Source organism: Scheffersomyces xylosifermentans, assembly GCF_036884685.1.
Source record: "Scheffersomyces xylosifermentans strain CBS 12540 chromosome Unknown RJT20scaffold_3, whole genome shotgun sequence".
Lineage (NCBI taxonomy): Eukaryota > Fungi > Ascomycota > Pichiomycetes > Serinales > Debaryomycetaceae > Scheffersomyces > Scheffersomyces xylosifermentans.
In genome coordinates this window covers 1,211,694-1,232,123 of record NW_027042941.1, presented here as the reverse complement: position 1 = coordinate 1,232,123, position 20,430 = coordinate 1,211,694, and the positions used below count along the sequence as shown (strand labels likewise).

Genomic DNA, 20,430 nt, shown 5'->3' with positions numbered 1-20,430 from the left:
CTATGAGTCGAGCCCATTCGAATTCGGTATCACAGCTAAATAAGATATTACCAGTTCCAATAGAGCTCCATGACGGTGACCAGGACATAGAACAATCCACCAATAATGCCGAGGCGCGAAAGGCCAATAAATTGTCGCACATAACGAATGTGCTAGTGGGTGAGCATCATTTGGTAGAGGGAGAACTGGGGAAGTCTTATATCGTGTGGTCCATCAAGATCATCTTAGACGACTCGGAGTATTCGTCAATCGTAATATATAAAAGGTACAATGAGATTTTGAAGTTTTATCAAGATTTGGTGGCGTACTACAAAAACAGTAGTAGTACGATAATCCCAGCCCTTCCTCCGAAGGATAATTTCAGCATAGACCGGTTATTCATGTCCACTAACTGGTTGGAGGAGCGCAGGAAAGGTTTGCAATGGTTCATGAGCAATGTCTTATTAAATCCTAAGCTTCAAGATAGCGATGTTGTCAAGCAGTTCATATTGAGCTGAGGAAGCATATATACGAATAACATGAAAGGGGATATTCTCCCAGCGAAAGATACACAATGATTCAACAACTGCTCATCTCCGAAGAAACTAGCATATCTGAGAACTTCGAGATTTGGTTATTCTTTTCGTATTTAGCATATGTTGTAACAATACATTAATAATTAATTTAGTACAGAGGAGGTATTGTAGATTGTGTCAAGATTAGAAAATGCAAAGATAATGCACAGAATATGGGCCAGCCAAATGAAGATCTGCAAGGAAAAGTAAGGAACCATTCAATGCAGCTATCTGGTCTCATAACGGTTTTTTGATGTATGAAATATTTTGTCATGTATTTTTCGAAAATTGGCAACAAGGCGTCAAAAACTTGATTTACCAATTAAAACAGCATGATCTTCACATATAAGTTAAAACAGCTACATTCAACACTCAATTCCCATGCCACATTCCGTATATCCAGTTGCAAATATGCCGCAAATTTGTAAGATTCAAGTAGCTTTCTGGAACCCTCGTAAGGATGATCCATTTTGCATCATTTGAAATGCAATGCGTTTTGTGACCTACGCTTACCATAGCAATCTAGAAGAAACAATGCAGTGACAAATCAGTCAAATCAGTCAGCAACAGCAACAACTAAGAATCTACGTCACATGACCTTCATTGAAAATAGTTAATAGTTACATTAACTATTTGTCTCCGCCACTTCCCCGGATCGGTCCAACGTCCCCATTATTAATATTCACGACATCTGGGCCCAGCGTAGAAGTGTAGAGAGCGAGCAAAGAGTGAGAGAAGACCGAGAAGAGCGAGAAGAGCGAGAACCCGAGCCAGTTCTCACTAATTCATTCCACCGTCGCACTCTTACTAACACAGTACAAGTACAAGTACAAGCACAATATACACAATACACAATACATAATACAGTACAATACACACTAATATTAGACAGTACAATACACACTAATCTAGTCAGTCTTCCAGAACTCAAATAATCTAACTAAGCCTAAGAATTCCCTCCACGTGACACCCTCACTCACACTCTAACTCCTATCTCTTTCTTTGCCTCGGATAACTCTGTCTGTATCAGCTTTTCTCACATTCTGACAAAAACTGTGGAAAAAATCGAACATTCGAAACATCCTCGCATAGTCTAGATCAAACACATTAATAAGTGACATCACTGCACGACCTTTGCGTCCGACCTCGAAAAAAAGAAACCCGTCTTACCAATGGGGTTTGCAATATCAAAAGAAATCAGATTTCTCCGAGTATATAAACAGCCTTGCTCGCGCATTTAGTTGATAGGATTGTAATTCGCTTTATGTATAGCAAACGGTTGTCATTGCCTTTACACAACTATAAATTAGCATTTAGACCTCGCATCGTCGCTTCTGCATTTCTTCACTTGAACGCTTTCAACTCGAAAAATCCCAATAAAATGGTCCACCACAAAGTCACAATCATCGGTTCCGGCCCTGCTGCCCACACCGCCGCCATCTACTTGGCCAGAGCCGAAATCAAGCCTACTATGTACGAGGGTATGTTAGCCAACGGTGTCGCCGCCGGTGGTCAATTAACCACAACTACTGATATTGAAAACTTCCCCGGATTCCCTCAAGGTATCAACGGTACTACTCTTATGGAGCAAATGAAGGAACAATCCGAGAGATTCGGAACCGAAATCATTACCGAGACCATCTCCAAGGTCGACTTCTCCTCTAGACCATTCAAGTTATGGACCGAGTGGAACGAGGACTCTGAACCAATTACCACTGACGCCGTCATCATTGCTACTGGTGCCTCTGCCAAGAGAATGCACCTTCCTGGCGAGGAAACCTACTGGCAACAAGGTATTTCTGCATGTGCCGTTTGTGACGGTGCTGTTCCAATTTTCAGAAACAAGCCATTGGCTGTCATTGGTGGAGGTGACTCTGCCTGTGAAGAAGCCTTGTTCTTGACCAAGTACGCTTCTAAGGTCTACCTTTTGGTCAGAAGAGATGTCTTGAGAGCTTCTACTATTATGCAAAGAAGAGCACAAAACAACGACAAATTAGAGATTTTGTGGAACACTGAAGCCACTGAGGCTAAGGGTGATGGTAAATTATTGCAATCTTTAAACATCTTCAACAACAAGACCAAGACCCTGTCTGAATTGCAAGTCAATGGTTTATTCTACGCCATTGGTCACACCCCAGCCACCAAGATCTTCGTTGATCAATTAAAGACTGACGAGTCTGGTTACATTCTTACTACCCCAGGTACCGCTGAGACTTCCATTCCAGGTGTTTACGCCGCTGGTGATGTCCAAGACAAGAGATACAGACAGGCTATCACCTCTGCCGGTACCGGTTGTATGGCTGCCTTGGACTGTGAGAAGTTCTTGAGCGAGCAAGAGTAGATCCATTCATTCGTCCGTTTTAATTCCCACCATATATTTTAGACACATATATTTATAGATTATTTAAAGCATGTAAGCTTAAATTACGATAACTTAATACGAGAAACTGAAGAATGTAACTGTAGAACAAGAGGATCATCATATTGTAGGAGATCACCGTATTTTCGAACTACTATGGTCCGTTTATAGTGGTTATAACTTTAACCGTATAATTCTAATCATTTTGAGCCGAATGGGTCAATTGCATGCAGGTTAGTGGTTCCTTATAAGCGAGTTCGCTATATTTATAGGATTGATGAGTATTGATGATAAATGGAAAGTTTTAGCAGCAATATAATAAATATGATATAAAGTTAGACTTCTTTTTTTTTTTGATTGAATAGACTAGAGTAAACGTATACTACAACTTGAGTATAAAAATCAAAGATCATAAATAAATAAAACATATAATTTTCATAAGATATATTTTTCCATCAATTAGGTAAATCCTAATCCAACCTCTTCTTAATAAGTGAGTTTGTGTTTGTTCCAACTTCTCTTTTTTCACCTCACATCAGCCCAAATTATACAGTACATTACTACATCAATTATGTTATACAGTACTTTACCTCATCAACTATAACTCATGTCTCATGTCTCATGTGTCTCAAATCTCTAGTCTCTTTCCTGTATATCTTTCACGATATTCACGTGCCTCAATGACCGCGCCACGAACCGGCAAAAAAAAGATGATTAGGAAGGTACCTGCACAAGTGCCCCTCTCTATCTTAAGGCTTCAGTATGAGAATTGTTAACTCTACGAGTCATGATGATACTATCTAATGGATGTGTTCTTTATCAGAGATTATAGATACAACATTAGAGAACAAAATAATATGTCGTTCAATAACACATTCGGCGCGGATCTAGAAAGAATCGCCACCAATAGATCGCACCAATATAAGGATCATCCAGAGTTTGAGGCTATCTCTACAGCTATTGACAACCAACTCCGTTACATCAATGCCACACAATTGCCTTCTGTGAAAGCATTGGTAAGCGAATATGAAGCGCTTCCAGCAGATAAACTGGGAGAAAGTCTTTCAGCAGAATTTGCTAAAATCAAGGAAAATTTCAAGAAATTGAATGAATCTGTAAAGAAACTTAATTCAATAATACAACTGATTGAATCAGGGCATGAGGATATAGAAGTGTTAAATTACTTAAAACAGAAAGAAAGCATTCTCATCAAGCTAATAAGAGATAGCTTGAATACATTCAAAAACTATCAGAAAAGGTTTGAAGCGGCCCAAATTAAGCATTTACCTGAAGGAATGAACGTATCACCATCACAAGACACATCTGGCGGAGAGCAGCAGCAACTACAACAACAAGATCAAATTCAAATCACATATGAACCTATAAATGCAGAGGAGTTGGAGCAACAGACCCTTCTCATAGAGGAAAGAGAACGTGAAATTCACCGCATTCAACAAGATACACTTGAAATTAATGAAATATTCGAGAATTTATCATCTATTGTTTCAGAACAGCAGTTCCTGATTGATAATATAGAGAATAATTTATTCAATTACAGCAGCGACGTCCGAATGGCCTCCAACGAACTCCGTACAGCAGAAAGATATCAAAAACGTTCAGGAGGACGCATGTTCTGCTGTTTGATTATATTGTTGGGTGTCGTTGCTTTTATAATATTGGTCGGAGTGATATTTTAATATTGCGAGTTTGATGAGTTCATGGAAATGTATGTGAAAACAGCCTGCTAATTTCTTGAATACAAATAATGATGCTGTAACATGTCAGCTGTAGATAGTAGTTCTTATCGTTGGAACGCTTTGAAGCATTTACAAGTTCCTATCTAGTATGCGATTGTATTCTATATACATCTATTAATTATGCTGTAAATATCTATTCTTTTATTAATTACTCCTTCCATATGTTAACATGTCCATCGTCTCCTGCTGTGATAAGTACTTCCAGATCATCGTCTAACAGGGCCCATATTACACTGTTTATTTCATGAACTCCATGTGCAGATTCTTTCTGTGAATCGATTACCCATTTCCTTTCATCGTTGTCACCTTTGATTTCTTTGTAAATCACAATCTTACCATCCGAGCCTACGGACGCTATCTTTCCTGTTTTACTAGACCAGGAAACGGAGTATACTGGATACTTATGAGCAGCTGGAAGAACAGACTCTTGTTCCCAAACCATCTCTGAAGTATGCTTAATGGAGCTAGGAATATATTCTGCATTAGAGTCTCTTTCCACTTCGTCGCTAACACTAGACCAGATTCTGACAGTTAAATCATCACTGGCAGAGACCAATCGTATCTTATTAGAGCTGGCAGCATGTACACTTTTGTTATCTTCAAACTGGGAACACCATACCGTTCCTTCATGCCCATTGAGTACACCTACACAAGACCAATCGTCATCATCTATGTCTTGCTTGTATAATCTAATAGTGTCATCATATGAAGAACTGGCTAACAAATTCTGGTGTGGGTGCCATGTCACATGCTTGATATCGTGTTGGTGATCATTCAACACACTAATACACTCAAACTCCTCCAAGGTTTCTGGATCAGTCTCCCAGATCCAGACTGTTTTATCTCTTGAACAAGATGCCAATAAGCTTCCGGTGTGGTTCCAGTCGACAGCTTTAATTTCGTTTTCGTGGCCCTCAATTATGGCCATTAGATTCCATTCGTTGTTAGGGCTCGATAAAATCTCGGTGGCATTAGCCAATACTTCTTCGTCGTCGATCTCGGTTTCTGGTTCATCTATGCCCCAGACCGAGATGGTAGAGTCAAAGGAACCGGCAGCCAATGCTGGGAGATCCAAGAAGTTCAGTTCTGCTCCCGGTAAAGGAGGTTTAAAAGCCACAGAGCGAATAGACCGTTTGTGTGTGTCTTCAAGCTCGGAAACTTGGGGGAAGTTCTGAAGAGCCGAGAGCTTATAGATCTTAGATGTTTTATCAGTGGACGCAGTTGCTAAGAGAGGAAGCGTCTTATGAGCAGAAACGCTCCATGCCTTATCCGAGTGAGCTTTAATGGACTTGATTAGTTGGACCATTCCGATGTGTTCTCTGCTTATAGAATTTTATAGCTAGCAACTCAACTGAAGACCCAATATGAACAGTTCTCTGTCTACTGATCTGATCTTCTTCCATTACTATGGGCTTTGACAGATTAAGGAAGGCTTACTAACTATATGAAGAACGCGACATTGGAGGATGGTGAATATGTATGTAGTGTATATACAGTAGTATTAATTCTTCCTACTAGGAGCAAGTATTGATTAATATTAAACCCCAATAAAGTTCACACAACCCTTCAAGCAAATTAGTATTGAGAAAAACATGTTGTGGTTTTGAAATTAAATATTGTGATTAGTATGAACTAATTTCGAGCTGTAAGTTTGAATTAAAATGGGAACCACTGTATATGTAATTTATATGACGTATAATATATGATATATATATATACTGGGAGACATTTTGAAGGGAGATATTTTGTGAGAGAGAATCAGTGACAGAATATATGAGACATTATATGGATGGAATGGAATGTAATAGGGGAGTGAAAAATAGGTCAAAATTAGTGAAATTAGTGAAAATAAAAGAATGGACCGGAGACAACATGTGATAACCCATTCTATTCCTTTTAAAGTTAAGAAGATCATGAATAATAGTGAAAGACTGGGACTACTGTTTCCTCCCTAAATTTGTCACATCATACAGATGTCTCATTATAGTGTCCTTCAATTTATACGACATGGCGTTGTAGACATTTGACATTTGACATTTTGACATTTATATCTTCCTTGTGTACTACACAGGACTGAAAATTAGCAGCATCGTCAAGTAAGACCCATTTCAATGTATGGTTGAAGATTGTAGTTAGGGCCTGTAATAATAGACAAAATGCTTTCTTTGAGGCAGTTAGGAGTTGCTTCTCATGGAACTCGATGCTCGCGAACTGCTGGTGCAATTTTGCGTTTCCAGCGTTACAATTCAGGTAAAAAGGGTGGCTCAAATGAAAGTCCTGATAATAACAGTGAAAATGGAAAAGGTATAGACCAAAAGGGCCAAAAAAGCCAAAATAATCCCAACAGTCCTAACGAAGAGACAAATAAAAGTACTGATTTAACAGCAGATCTGAATTCTAGCGATGTTGACCAATACAAATTCAATGCAAAGTCGTCATCGTCGGCACCGGCGCCAATAGATCCTCAAGCAACAGGCTTGGACCAGCTCATAAAAAAGGACAATAAACCATATATTCCCAAATTAAAGCATGAAAGAGTAAGCTTTGAGTATCCTGGATTACCCAATGAGGACGAATTCACTAAAATACAGAAACCCAAGACAGTAACCCGTTGGTCAAGATACGTACCGAAGATCTTGACTGCTATAGCTGTGGCATGGGGTGCTTATACCGTCAAAGTCTGGGTTTACCAACCTGAAACAGGTGCAGACAGCAAAGAACTCTTGGATCCGCTGGAATTCCATAAATTCATAGTAACGCACAAGGAAGAAATAGATGATGATCACTACTTGATTGAAATCGCTCCGAAATACACCCGTTGGCAATACAGTTATAACCTCAACTATGAACTGAAATCGATTTGGAATGGTGATAGAATTTGGTCTGTAGATATAAAACAACCGGAAATCATGGTTGTAAGGGCCTATACACCCTTACCTTTGTATTTCTTGAAATCGGAATATACCAGATCCGGGGAGCGAAAGCCATTGTTGAAGGTAATCAATAATGACGCCGAAGACTATGACAAACAGGGGGTGATGTGTTTGTATATCAAAAAGTACAATGACGGAGAAGTTTCGAGATATGTAACCAATAAGGCGATAGGCGATGAGATCGAATTGAGAGGTCCTAATATCGAATATAAATTTCCGTACCACCCTCTCAAGCAATTCCACCAAAGACCAATAATGCGTGATATTCCTTCCAAGATTGAACCGGAACATCTTCTTGAGAAGACCTTGAAGATAAATGGTTTACCTCCGTTTGATAACTTAAACTTCTTTGCTGCTGGTACTGGAATTGCTCCAATTTTACAAGTTTTGCTTTCTCGTAATCCATATAGAGGGTTTGTGGATATTCATTACTCCGCCCAGAAACCGGGTGAAATTCAACCTTTTGAAAGACTTCTATTCTTCTTGGAGAAGTTGGACAGAATAAAAATGCACTACCACTACGACTCTGATAAGAAGTCTATTTTATCAAAGAAGGACATTATCAAACCTGAACCTTCTGCTTACTTGAGTCCACTTAGATTGGAAGAGAAAGAATCGAAGATGTCACCTGAAGATGCTTTGAAGTTGAGGATGGAAATTTTGAAAGGTAACGACAGTACACCAGCTTCTAAGTCAAGCTCTGCCGAAGCTGAAGGAGATTCTGAAGAAAGAGTTCCAAGATATGGAAGCGCAATTCAACAAGCATTGGCCACGAGCCATTTACCGAAGAGACCAGCCAGTGTTTCCTTGGTATGTGGTCCTGAAGGGTATATAACCTATGTCGCTGGTGCCAAGGACTTAAACAACAATGCACAGGGCCCTGTAGGTGGTCTATTAGGTGACAAAAATTGGGACAGCAGCAACGTTTACAAACTATAGATATCTGTAAATATATATTAATAATACATGTAAATATGTTTAATTTATCATAAAATACTTTTTTAAAGTGTCATCATGCGCCTTCATCAACAACACCAATCTTCTTGCCAAAATGTATTAAGATACGCTGGGCGTCTCTATGTTTGGCACACACCATTACTACTTCCTTCAAGAGTTCATGTTTATCAATACCACATACCTTAGCTTTCCATTCAGAAGCTCTTCTGACCTCGTCATCTCCTTCATCCTCTTCACTGGGTCCAAGTAATTCATCGCATACTTCAAATAACTTTGCCTTAAATCCAAGTTCACAAATTCTCTGTACGTATGTTAAAAAGAAGCGACGGAAATCCTTCGATTCGCCTAGTAGTTCGCAGCAGAGAATTCTGTTTTCCAAGTGACTGATTGAAATGGTATTCTCCAAATTTTCAAAACCTTCCTTCATAACCATATTTTTAGAGATTTTGTTGAAATATTTTCCTCTTCCTGTTCTCGTTTTTCTGATAATTTCCTCATTGGTTTTATGTTCCAAGTATTCAACAATAGAAGCCTCCTCGTTGAAAAAGTTTGAGGTTTGTGGTTTTCCACCGTTCTCTTCATTACTTTCCCAATAATGCGAGCCAAATGACCACCACGATTCCGTAATGGTTTGCCAAATTCCCAAATCTTTGTTGTAAAGATATCCAGAACCGTTACTTAACGTGACCAAAGGAATTCCTGTAGAAGTTACGGCACATAATGTAACATTGTCAGATTTGGAGAGACCGTCCTCTTGGTACTTATTATTTAACTCCAATAATGGTGATAATAGGGTGGTCAATTCCACTTTTTTCTTCTCTAAGTCCCATACGAACATTTCTCCTAAGGAAGTTACGGCCATTAGGTATTTCCCATGACTCTCTAAAAACGATACTGATGACCCCAATACAATCGGTGGCAAGAGTCTTTTACCAGAGGTATGCGAATATGAAAGTATTTGTCCATCTGAAGTAGACAAGGCCCAAAAGTTAGATCCTTCAGATGCGAGCTGTATATAGCGTGGGATGAAATCACACCAAATTTGCTTCTCCTTCTTGAAATATGTGATACGAGATGGTTTAGTCTCATTACCTGTTCCATTTTTTACGTCGAGAACAAATACGTCTCCATCAGACTTGCTTGTGAGTTGAAAGTTCAACCTCACTTTGGGTACAGCAAGTCTAACCCTTGAAAAAGTCGTATTCGGATTCACAATGACGGAACCGATGAACTTGACGGGTTCGAGTTCACGCTTCAATTTCTTATTAACTGGCCCAGCTTCATCCTGACTTTTTATTCTCTTATTCTGTTTGTAGAAATCTTCAGAAACTGAATACGAAGGCTTTTCAAAGTCCATGATTGATTTGGAGGATCCAGAAACGGCTGCACCTACGCCTAAGGATCCGGAATCGCTTGTGACGGACGGTCCTGTAGTGGGACCTGAAGTGCCATTATTTGATATGAGCATTGGCTGTATCCTTCTTTTCCCATTTTTTGTCGTTACTGTTTGTTTGTCTGCGCTGAGTGTGGCTGCCGCAGTTGTTGAAGTGAGGATTGCGGTCTTTTTTGTGGTTGTCTTACCTATTGTTGTGCTAGGGCCTGTTAGAGAACTTGCTGCATTCGACTTGGCTTGTCGATTGTTCATTGCTGAATGAAGCAAGTCAGACGAAGCAACTTCAGGCTCTTTCATATTGGGTGGAGAAATCACCTCTGGTTCTATGGGACCCTTCTTCTCATCAGCTGTACCATTTGGTGATAGATTGTCCGTTACCTCCTTGATGTCTTTATCTTCCAATTCCGTAGGACCCTCTGCTTTTATTATCTCATCAGTATTATCTGTAGTACTTTTGGCATCTTTTTGATCCAATAGTTCAATTTGTATGTTGCTTGAACGCCTGGTAGTTGGCTGATCCAGTTCATATTTGTAATTGATTGGTTTGACATAATCACCCTCGAACTTCTTTACTTCTTGAAGCATTTCATCTGTAATGTCGTATCCTAGTTCATTTTCATCCACTGAGAGTATGCTTAAGTAACCGTCTTGAGAAGCAACAAGTAGAGTTTTTCCTGTTTTGTCCCATACAATATCAAGAATTGGCTTATTTACAATCTCCTGCAAAATCAAAATTGGGGTGTCTTTTGAAGTATTCCATACTGCAAGTGTTCTATCAGATCCTCCAGTTGCTATAACGTTGTAAATGTTATTGTCGGTATCTGATTCTCGCAAGAATTTTGGGTTGAAGCGTACCACTTCACATGCTAAGCCATGACCCACTAAACTTATTCTATTCTGCCAGTTCTTGGATCTAGATATCAATGAGATAACAGAAGTCAGATTTTTGCTTGCGGTAGGCACAGATAACAATTCTCCTTCTGGAGACCATGATATCCTCTTATAGTTGACATTGATAGGGTTCTTACTGATCAATCGAGATATCTTGTTGATCAAACGGAATTGATAGTTATTGGTAGTAGCCTCATAATGATATTGGTACAAGTACACTAAGGTATCGTCACCTAATGTTATCAAATAGTTATTTGTTGGATCGAAAGCAACGCTTCTTTGTACGGTGAGTTTGTCCAAATGGGTCAAAGTTGTCAATTCTTGAAAAGTGTTTCGCAAAATATCCAAAACATTGACCTTTCCATCATTTGTACTCCACGCCACGAGCCGTCCATCGTTGGACCATGTCAAATCTATAATGGGTGTTGGATCAACCTTTCCAAATGGATATACCAATTTATGTGAATGAGAATGAGACGAGGAGTCTTCTTCCACGGAATGCAAGTATAGTTTACCCAGAACGTCGACAGATATGAATTGATTAGAACTTTGGGGGGACCATTTTACAATATTTGTTAAGGAATCATGGCAATCAATGGACATTAGAGGTTTTATATCTGAAGTCTTCTTTTGTTCCTTTGTAGATTGCGGTTGATGATCTGTAGATGAGCCATTCCGAGAAGAAACGGCGGTTTTGTCGGGTGTTTCGAGATTGGCCAAATTGGTGAAGTCTTCCAACAGCCATAGGCACACTTTTTTATCTGCTCCCGACGTCAATACCCTGGTGTTGTTGGAGCTGATGTCGAGAGAGTGGATCTCACCGCCATGAAGCACCGAGGGATAGCGAAAGTACCTCATTCGAACCAGGATTTCTCGATCTCTTTTCAGGCTCAAAACTAGGCACAATGTTTACTACCACTGGTACAAGTTAATCACCAATTTTTACCGGATTTCGTCTGGCAATCCATGCAAAACATCCACTGTTGATCCATAAACTCCAACTGAGATATTCCACTATCCTAGGCAACACTAGCCGCTGTAAGCATTTTGTTAGACGAAGTCCACTCCTGCAGACACCGCATGTTCGCGAATGGCAATCTGTCCGGCACAGTGAACGGTCTCAGGAAGGAGAAAAAAACGTTCATCTCAACACAACAGTGTTAGATAATGGTAGATGTTGAGGTGATTGTTTTGTGAACAGAGAGAAAAAGGAGGTAGATTCGATCATAGCAAGAATCTCGAAGAATTAATCTGGATATATCAGTGGTTCAAAACGATACAGCCGTTTTTTGCGACAAAAAACGACCGTGATTAGTGGAAAGCATTGGCCTATAGAAGGAGACATCTGTACCGTAAAAGGCTTGGAATTAGTGGTTTTCACGGTGGAGCGCTGGAAGAGTCACACAGCGAAACTGGTGGGAAAGTTTAAACACACGAAAATAGGGAATTAGCGTATTCGGCTAGTGTCTAAACAGCAGCGGATTCCAATAGAGCGATATTCAAGACGCAAATCATCGAGATCCGGTGATATTAGCCCAAATAGCACAGTTGTGAAACCAGTAATTAGCTGACACCACACAAAGCGTTACAGAACACAAGAAAGTGGAGATCGTCAAACAACCCCGCTTCTAACCAACAATTCACATATATCTACATCTACAGAAAGCATATATATCATGGCTAACGAAGAATACGTAACGGATTCGTCATCCGACTTTACGGAGTACTGGATCGACTTGTTTCTAGGCATTAAAGGTAACGAATACTTCTGTGATATCGACGATGAGTACATCAGAGACCGTTTCAATCTCACGGGATTGAACCAGGAAGTCAGCAAATTGCCTACCCTTATTGATATAATAACCGATCTTGTAGACATCGAGCTGCAGCCTGAAGAACACAGAGATGCCTTAGAACATAACGCCCGTATTTTGTACGGGCTCATTCACGCCAGATACATCTTGACTTCCAGAGGATTGAACAAGATGTTCGAAAAGTACAGAAACGGAGACTTTGGATACTGTCCAAGAGTGCACTGCCAGTTGCATCCATTGTTGCCTATTGGGTTAAACGATCAACCTCGGTTGAATAGTGTAAAATTGTATTGTGCCAAATGTGAGGATTTCTTTAATCCAAAATCGGGAAGGCACTCCGTCATCGATGGTGCATACTTTGGAACATCATTCCCAGCAATGTTCTTTCAGAACTTCCCACAAGTCATCCCTATTCATTCCAAAGAGACATATGTGCCCAAAGTGTTTGGATTCAAATTGCATGAATACTCTAAGCTTAATCGGTGGAGAGAATTGCAGAGGATCAAGTTAGAGAAGAGATTAACAAAAAACGGAGTACAAATTAGTAACGTTGTTGGAGGTTTCATAATGGAGGCGCCGGAAGAACAGCTGACTCAAGAGCAAGATGTGCAATCTCAGTTGTGATAATAATTTAATGGCATAGTACGAGCACCAATATAATCTGATATAATAATTTGATTACGTTCTTGCTAAGGACAGTTGTGTCATATTCAGATCCTAAAATACGGAACTGCTCTACTCATTCCGTTGGCTGCTGTGATGGCTCCATGCATCCAACATCAAACAACTTACAAAAGTTCCAGCACCACCTGTTCATGACTTTATTTCTTCCGTTTTCTTGTACAATTACTCTATTTGGTCATATGTGTATACTAGATGTTTGTTAATAGAAGTTTCAGATATATTGTATTTCAATCGTAGAGCAGATTTCGGGAAATACTTTTGGAGCCGCTGGGATTCTCACTCGCACTAAACATATTCTTATATATATAAATATATGTATAGAATATTTAAGAACAGAACAGGACCAAGTACATTGTTTTTTTGTTTTTTATTATTGAAGCTAGCAGCAGAAATTTATTCATAACATAACACCGAATAACCCCCAATAACGCTCAAACCTTTCAAGCAAATCATTATTGAGAATAACATTTCGTAGGTTTCAATTATTACTTGTGATTAGTATAGTATGATCCAATTCGGGCTGCAATTTAAACTAAAAAAAATGAACCACTGTACTACACTAGTAGTAGTAAAGAAACTACTAATTTTTAAAATAATTACTCTTATCTCGGATTATCTAATTAACTCAGACAATAACCAAATATCCATTCTATTCCTCTTTTTTCATTATTACCCACCCAACCACTACTTTATCTCTCTTCTCACTATCAACTTCTCTTCTCACACCACAAGTGACATCAAAAAATCGGCTGAAAAATTCCGTTCTCAAATTATTCAATGAACGCAAAATTGTACTGTTGTACTGTTTTAAGGGTAACTGTTCTTGTTAGGTGTGTTTGAGTATCTTGGTATTGTAGGAAGTGTAGAAAGAAAGTAACGGCAGAAATAATGAGTTCATTGAATGTGATACGTAGAGGTGGTGCTTACAAAACCAGAGTAATAATACATGGTGTAAGGAAAAGTTACCTGACTACAGTGAACTCTACAGTTCAGACCTTGGATAAGATCGAGAGTTTTCCTGAAAATTCTACTATCTTTTCACTCATTCAGCCAACAGGAAATATTCACTTGGGTAACTATCTCGGAGCGATCCGTGGCTGGAAAGAGTTGTCAGAAACAGAGTCTCAAGGTTCCAAGTTCATCTTTGGCATTGCAGATTTGCACGCTATCACTTTGCCAAAGGAAGCCCATAAATTGAAGCAATTCCGTTACGAAGCGATCGCTAGTATTTTGGCAGGTGGCTTAAACCCTGACAAGTGTATAGTATTTCACCAGTCAGCAGTTCCAGAGCATACAGAATTATCCTGGTACTTGACCTGTATCACAAGTATGGGTAGTTTGAACCGTATGACTCAATGGAAACTGAAAGCACAGCAAACTGATAGTAGTTCGATTTACGAAGACTCGGTATTGGAGAGTACCAAAGCTGGTTTACTTTGCTATCCTATTCTACAAGCCGCTGATATTTTGATATATAGATCAACTCATGTTCCTGTTGGAGATGACCAGACTCAGCACTTGGAGTTGACGAGAGGTATTGCCAACACTTTCAATCACACTTACAACACTAAGTTCTTTCCCATTCCAAAGACGTTGTTGACACCTTCCAAGAAGATTCTCTCCTTGAGAAACCCTGGAAAGAAAATGTCGAAATCTGATCCCGATCAAAATTCGTGTGTCTACGTGACAGATGAACCTGATGTGATTGCAAAAAAGATCAGAAAGGCTACAACAGATTCGATTCAGGGACGCATCTATTATGACCCTGAAGAAAGACCAGGGGTTTCTAACTTGATTAATGTCATTTCTGGCTTAACTGGGGTTACAGTGGAGCAAACAGTAAAGGATTTGGAATGGGTAAAAGACCACAAGCAATTCAAAGACTTTGTAACAGAGCTCATAGTGAACGAGTTCAAGGATTCAAGAGAGTTGTATAATCATTTATTAACTGATTTGTCACATCTTGATCAGATTTGCAAGGAGGGTGGAAACAAAGCCAGAGAAATTGCACTGGCTAATATTACAGAGGTCAGGAAATTGATCGGCATGGATTGAGGAATGATAGGATGTTTATGCTAGCGTGGATGAGATAACCCGTTTAATAATGGATTTAGAGACTATGAATAGAGATTTTATTCGAAGTTCAAAATTCTTTCTTGTACATAATGATAATGACTTATAGATAGTAGTAACATAATATACTTGTTCAAAGCATCAAAGAGAACCACCATATTCCATACCAATTGGGGTGCTGGACCCATTCGTCACGTAATGCTACAATTACGAGAATGCACTCGATCTTCTCCGATTCGAAGCCTCGAAGGTACGAAACTGGAGAGTCGATCACAACTACGCTATGAAATTGGAGTTTTTACCCCTATAGGATAGAAGATCTCATTAACGGTTGTTTTTGTGATAGTTCTATGTTAGTGCATTAAAGGGATCGAAACTTCCATTGTTGGATCGCAGAACCTTTGCTTCAAGAAATGCATGTTCTATAATTACACCGAATTGTGAATTATGCCACCTTTCGAGGACCTGAAATTGTGCTCCAATGGTCGCAGATCTCCATTGTGAGGGCATTTGACGTTTAGTGGACTAACAACGCAGCAGTGGGCCTCATAAACCGAGAAATTGGTGCTGTTGTAGCATAGGTTTTATTCCCAGTATTATTGGTATTCTTCGAACACCGTACTTAATATGGAACTCCTCGTTAATTAAAATCTAGATACATTATATACATATCACGGGTACCCCATCAATATATACCAAATGGTATAATTTTGCATCTATTGATTTTTTGCGGAACAGTCCCCCATAGTAAAAAGGATGGGCATTTGCAACTAAATCGCGTGTGCTGTGAACCACACCATCCATCCAATAACAACATGCAATAGCTACAGTAACATTCAACAAGTACTCGTCGCCGCCTACAAGCCGCTCGCAGGATGGACGTCGCACATCCTATCACAAACCGCACTTCACACACGTCTTGTTCGCTAAGCTCGAGTTTTTGCGCCTGTTGTGTTGCTGCTGCTACTCGTCCTCGTCCTACTGCTCCTTCTGACGGCTCCTACTGGACGCTACCATTGCTACTGGAGTAGTGTGAGTAGTTCCTGTCCATTGTCCTGCCCAATGTCCTGTGTCTTCGTCCCTCACTCTCTCACTCACTCACTCACTTACTTCTCTCGTCGTGCGGAAATTACTGCGAAAAATGTTTCGCGTCGCGTTGTTTTGATTTCATGGAGACGCCAAAAGGTCGATCTTTGTAGCCGTAGCGAGAAGGTTTTAGCATCGAGTATCAATAATAACATAACATCAGCAGCAGTATTCGTAACAAATAATATTTATTGGCAATTGTTAATTGTTAATAGTTAATAGTTAGCGGAGCCAATAATAATTTTAATAGTAAAATAAAAATAATAATAGTAATAATAATATAAGCTGAAACCTGTACCTTTAGTACCTACTAGCATTGGGCTTCGCTTCCGATACCACCCTTTTCCTAACTTCTTATTCATTGTCAATGGCTGTGAAAAAAAAAAAAAAAATTACTAATATGCTAATGCAACCCACCCTCTCATAACGTTACTCGTATTCATAAACCCATCTCTTCATATACACTACGTTTCATTTGTTTGTATTGTTTGCATAGGACATTGGCTGGTTGTTCCGTTCTGTTCACAGTTTCGCTCCTCCAGTGGTTTACCGCTCTGCCGTCCTTCGTTTCGCTTTGCATCGGGGTGCTTAGTCTACGACTTTTGGCATCTCGCATCTAGCATTGTGTACGTTCCCTTTGGACCCACTGTTTTGTGTACGAGTGACTTGTGGTTCTATCGTTATTGTTGTATTCTCTTGTTTGTTTTCTGGAGGATCGTAGATTTGCAAGAGTTACTCAATAAGTTTTGATATCTCTTTCTTCTCAATTATCAACCCAGCTGAACACCATAAAGAGTCTGTAATTCCAGAGGTCACGCACCAAGCCAAAGACTTCAGTCATTAGTCATTATCATCTGGTTTGTCGTAGACCCTTCATTCCCGTTTCGTTTTTTTTTGTTTTCGTTATATCACATTGCATCATCTGTCACTATTACAAAATATCAACAACATCGTTCTGTTGTTTTTTTCATCCGTTACTCGTCTTGTTTACATCTTTTGCATTGAAAGAGTGATAATACTACTCATCCTATACCCATAGCATCCACAATCTACAACAATGAGTGAAGAACCCGTCTATAAGAGAATGCAAATTAAGGTGTTATACTCCTTCAACAACAACTCCACGGTCTTCCTCTCAAGGTCAAAAAACCAGTACTCGGTCAAAACAGCACAAATACCAATGATGTCCAATATCGCCACGGAGCTGGGTGAACAGGAAATGATCACGTTAGGTGCTTTTGACCTCAAAGGATGCGTTCAACAAATCATCAAGAGTTCACCAGAGAACTTTAAGCTTCACTCAGAAGACTACGCGGTTTACTACAAGGATATCACAGAACAGCCAGAGGAACCTTTTGTAGCCAATGGTGAATTATCTGCTCTTATTGCATCATCAAAAACACATCTAATCCCCGGCAGGGTATGTCAAAACTTATCTGCTAGCTTCTTATTTGGAGATAAGTCGAGTGCTTCGCCGTTGACCTTGGAAATACGGTTGAAATTGCATACTATTGAAGGTCAGGCGTCACAGATGAGTCAGAAGCCTCAAATTCAACAGAACCAGTCACAAGTGGAGCAGAAGAAGAGAATGAATGAGTCTCATACTAATACTTATCCTCAGAAGAGACCCGCTCCACAACAGCATTCAATGACTTCAGCAAGTTCTGTAGGATCAGCTGTAAAAGCTACAAGAACTAAATCATTACCTATCTTTAACAACATACCTAACCAAACCATGTTTAATATCATGAATGCAGATAAACTCAACCAGACTTCCCGCTATGACAGCAAAAGTGTCCAGGACAGATTCAAGCTGGCACCATTCTTACTGGCTAAGATCATTGATAAACCTGTTAGAAAGCATAGAAGGAATATGGAACTTCCACAAAGAGCCATGAGAACGCGCTCCATGGTTAATCAGACCCCAATTATGATGTCTTCTCCAATAAACGAAGAACCAATGTCAGATAGTACTGATGATACAGAATATAGAGAAAACCAGGAAATCCTTGATGAAGAAGAAGAAGATGAAGGTGATTTCGATGAACCTTCTCCATATACCCCACAACAACCACCATACAAGAACCAGGAATCAAACTCATCCTCCACTTCAGTGGCTACCACTACTGCTAATAACCACAATGGCAATAAGAATTCTGAGCAGTTCCAGTCTCTTCCAGATTTGGAAGATTTGGATAGCAAAAGGACCCATACAATTCCCCATACAAAATTGCCTAAAGGTCATGGCTTAATTTGTGTGAATAGTAATTGTGCTACGGTATCGTCAATAACTTGGAGATACTTCGAAACCGAGTTCCGTCCGAATTACTTTGCAATTCATAGAGCTAAAGAGTTTGACAAAAAGCACTATGATGGGATGTTTGGTCCCTTGTGTAATGCTTGTTACTTATTTTTGCGGAACAAGGGATTTATGAGGCCAGAGAATGTCGTGAAGAAATATTTGCAACAGCAAAGATATAAGAGAGAGTTGAAGAACAGGGAGGAATACACTGAGATCGTAAGTGGAGGTCATTCAATGAATATGGAAGCTCCTAAAGAGAGATCTGGAAGCTTAAGCGCAATTGCGATCCGCAAATCCAGCCAATATGCATCATCTCCAGTTGTCTCTCTGTCAAACAGATTCCCTACCCCCTCTCATACACCATCTGCGATTAATCAAGTAATTCAAAATAGCAGCAACAAGAACCACCAAGGCAATGATGGACATAATAACAACAACAAAACTCCTAACTACGGCGACTTGAACGATTTCATGAACCAATTGAATGACTTTGGAGGTCCACTCACAGATATTGATCCCCTTCCCCAAGATCAACAAGGAGTTACCCCTCCTATGATGGCTACTAAATCCAACACTCGTGTCATCAATTTGTACGACGATGGTGAGGATAAAGAAAATTGTCCACCTTCAGACATACACATTCCAACAAAGGAAAGTCTTCAAGAATTTGAGTCTATGATTGCTAAATCTTTCACGACTGGATCTGAGAAATCAAGTCCCGTTAACAACGAATGGATAAACGCTATTTTCACACAACCAACACCAAATGACCAAATTACTCCTTTAGATAGTAAGACGCCACTTGACCAGGAAAAGGAGGAAAGCTCATCGCATCCCAATATGCCAATACTCAAAACTTTCACCAATCCTAATAATAAGTTGAACAATAAGAAAGCCATGGTTATTAACATGCCTTCGTCTCCTTTATTGACTTCGCATCAAGCCTCCGATGACTTGGGATCATACTTGGGTTCTGATTCTAAAAACGACAACTACGAAAAATTGGAGAAGGAAATCGATGATTTAGTAGCAAATAATGGTAATATGTTTGACCAGGCGTCCTCTTCTCCAAAACGAGCATCTAGGACTGATACAACTAACCTGACGATGTCATGGAATAATAAAGATACGAACCGGTCCCACTCAAATTCAGGAAATGGAGTAGATCAAGGATCAACTCCAAGTACTGATTTCTATTCCAATGACGACGTTCTTCCTAGTCATGGAAAGGGAAGAAATAACATCAACATATCTGAGATGTACCACGAAGAGCATAGCTAAAATCGATGTCTTATAGACCGTTTTTGCATCCTATGTACTATATATTATACAATTGCTTAACCAATTCAACAAATGCATATACATCATTACAGTATTTATACACCATCACCTGCCAGTAAAAGTATTACAGACTACGTAGTATTAGTACTCTACAAGATAACTTGCTATACCATATTAAACAGATTGAGAGATGGAGTTGCCTTTTTTGCAGCAAAACAATTTGCAGTTCCGGTTCATGTTCATGTGATTAAGAAAATCTGATGGATCTTTGAAGGGGTCGTACTTTGTATCCCAAAGACTCTTTAAACCTTTCTGAAAAGAGCAGCCATCAGCCCGAAGTGTTTTA

General features: G+C 39.5%; 9 protein-coding genes across 9 annotated transcripts; 7 read left to right on the top strand and 2 right to left on the bottom strand. All coding sequences in view use genetic code 12, as the record gives it.

Annotated features, from left to right (window-relative positions):
- Positions 1 to 2: 2 nt before the first annotated feature.
- Positions 3 to 497, top strand: RJT20DRAFT_1623 (uncharacterized protein; the record flags this gene model as incomplete). The annotated part of the gene is made up of 1 exon (XM_064919170.1): positions 3 to 497. The coding sequence occupies one exon, from the start codon at positions 3 to 5 to the stop codon at positions 495 to 497; it is 495 nt and encodes a 164-aa protein (XP_064775114.1).
- Positions 498 to 1,733: 1,236 nt separating this feature from the next.
- On the top strand, positions 1,734 to 3,007 carry TRR1 (thioredoxin-disulfide reductase). The gene has a single exon (XM_064916939.1). The coding sequence runs from the start codon at positions 1,819 to 1,821 to the stop codon at positions 2,893 to 2,895; it is 1,077 nt and encodes a 358-aa protein (XP_064775113.1). The 5' UTR covers positions 1,734 to 1,818; the 3' UTR covers positions 2,896 to 3,007.
- Positions 3,008 to 3,770: 763 nt separating this feature from the next.
- PEP12 (SNAP receptor) lies at positions 3,771 to 4,610 on the top strand (the record flags this gene model as incomplete). The annotated part of the gene is made up of 1 exon (XM_064919169.1): positions 3,771 to 4,610. One exon carries the CDS (start codon positions 3,771 to 3,773, stop codon positions 4,608 to 4,610), a length of 840 nt encoding a protein of 279 aa, XP_064775112.1.
- A 104-nt stretch (positions 4,611 to 4,714) lies between these two features.
- Positions 4,715 to 6,298, bottom strand: RJT20DRAFT_36661 (iron-sulfur cluster assembly protein). The gene has a single exon (XM_064919857.1). It carries the CDS (start codon positions 5,974 to 5,976, stop codon positions 4,819 to 4,821), a length of 1,158 nt encoding a protein of 385 aa, XP_064775111.1. The 5' UTR covers positions 5,977 to 6,298; the 3' UTR covers positions 4,715 to 4,818.
- A 413-nt stretch (positions 6,299 to 6,711) lies between these two features.
- Positions 6,712 to 8,562, top strand: RJT20DRAFT_127169 (oxidoreductase). The gene has a single exon (XM_064916938.1). The coding sequence runs from the start codon at positions 6,827 to 6,829 to the stop codon at positions 8,540 to 8,542; it is 1,716 nt and encodes a 571-aa protein (XP_064775110.1). The 5' UTR covers positions 6,712 to 6,826; the 3' UTR covers positions 8,543 to 8,562.
- On the bottom strand, positions 8,563 to 11,826 carry RJT20DRAFT_127168 (uncharacterized protein). Its single transcript, XM_064916937.1, has one exon. It carries the CDS (start codon positions 11,700 to 11,702, stop codon positions 8,616 to 8,618), a length of 3,087 nt encoding a protein of 1,028 aa, XP_064775109.1. The 5' UTR covers positions 11,703 to 11,826; the 3' UTR covers positions 8,563 to 8,615.
- Positions 11,827 to 12,520: 694 nt separating this feature from the next.
- CKB2 (casein kinase 2 regulatory subunit) lies at positions 12,521 to 13,282 on the top strand (the record flags this gene model as incomplete). Its single annotated transcript, XM_064918305.1, has 1 exon — positions 12,521 to 13,282. One exon carries the CDS (start codon positions 12,521 to 12,523, stop codon positions 13,280 to 13,282), a length of 762 nt encoding a protein of 253 aa, XP_064775108.1.
- A 948-nt stretch (positions 13,283 to 14,230) lies between these two features.
- On the top strand, positions 14,231 to 15,397 carry MSW1 (tryptophan--tRNA ligase; the record flags this gene model as incomplete). The annotated part of the gene is made up of 1 exon (XM_064918304.1): positions 14,231 to 15,397. The coding sequence occupies one exon, from the start codon at positions 14,231 to 14,233 to the stop codon at positions 15,395 to 15,397; it is 1,167 nt and encodes a 388-aa protein (XP_064775107.1).
- Positions 15,398 to 17,558: 2,161 nt separating this feature from the next.
- On the top strand, positions 17,559 to 20,169 carry RJT20DRAFT_117010 (uncharacterized protein; the record flags this gene model as incomplete). The annotated part of the gene is made up of 2 exons (XM_064915848.1): positions 17,559 to 18,614; positions 18,654 to 20,169. The coding sequence occupies 2 exons, from the start codon at positions 17,559 to 17,561 to the stop codon at positions 20,082 to 20,084; spliced, it is 2,487 nt and encodes an 828-aa protein (XP_064775106.1). The 3' UTR covers positions 20,085 to 20,169.
- Between the last annotated feature and the right edge of the window lie 261 nt (positions 20,170 to 20,430).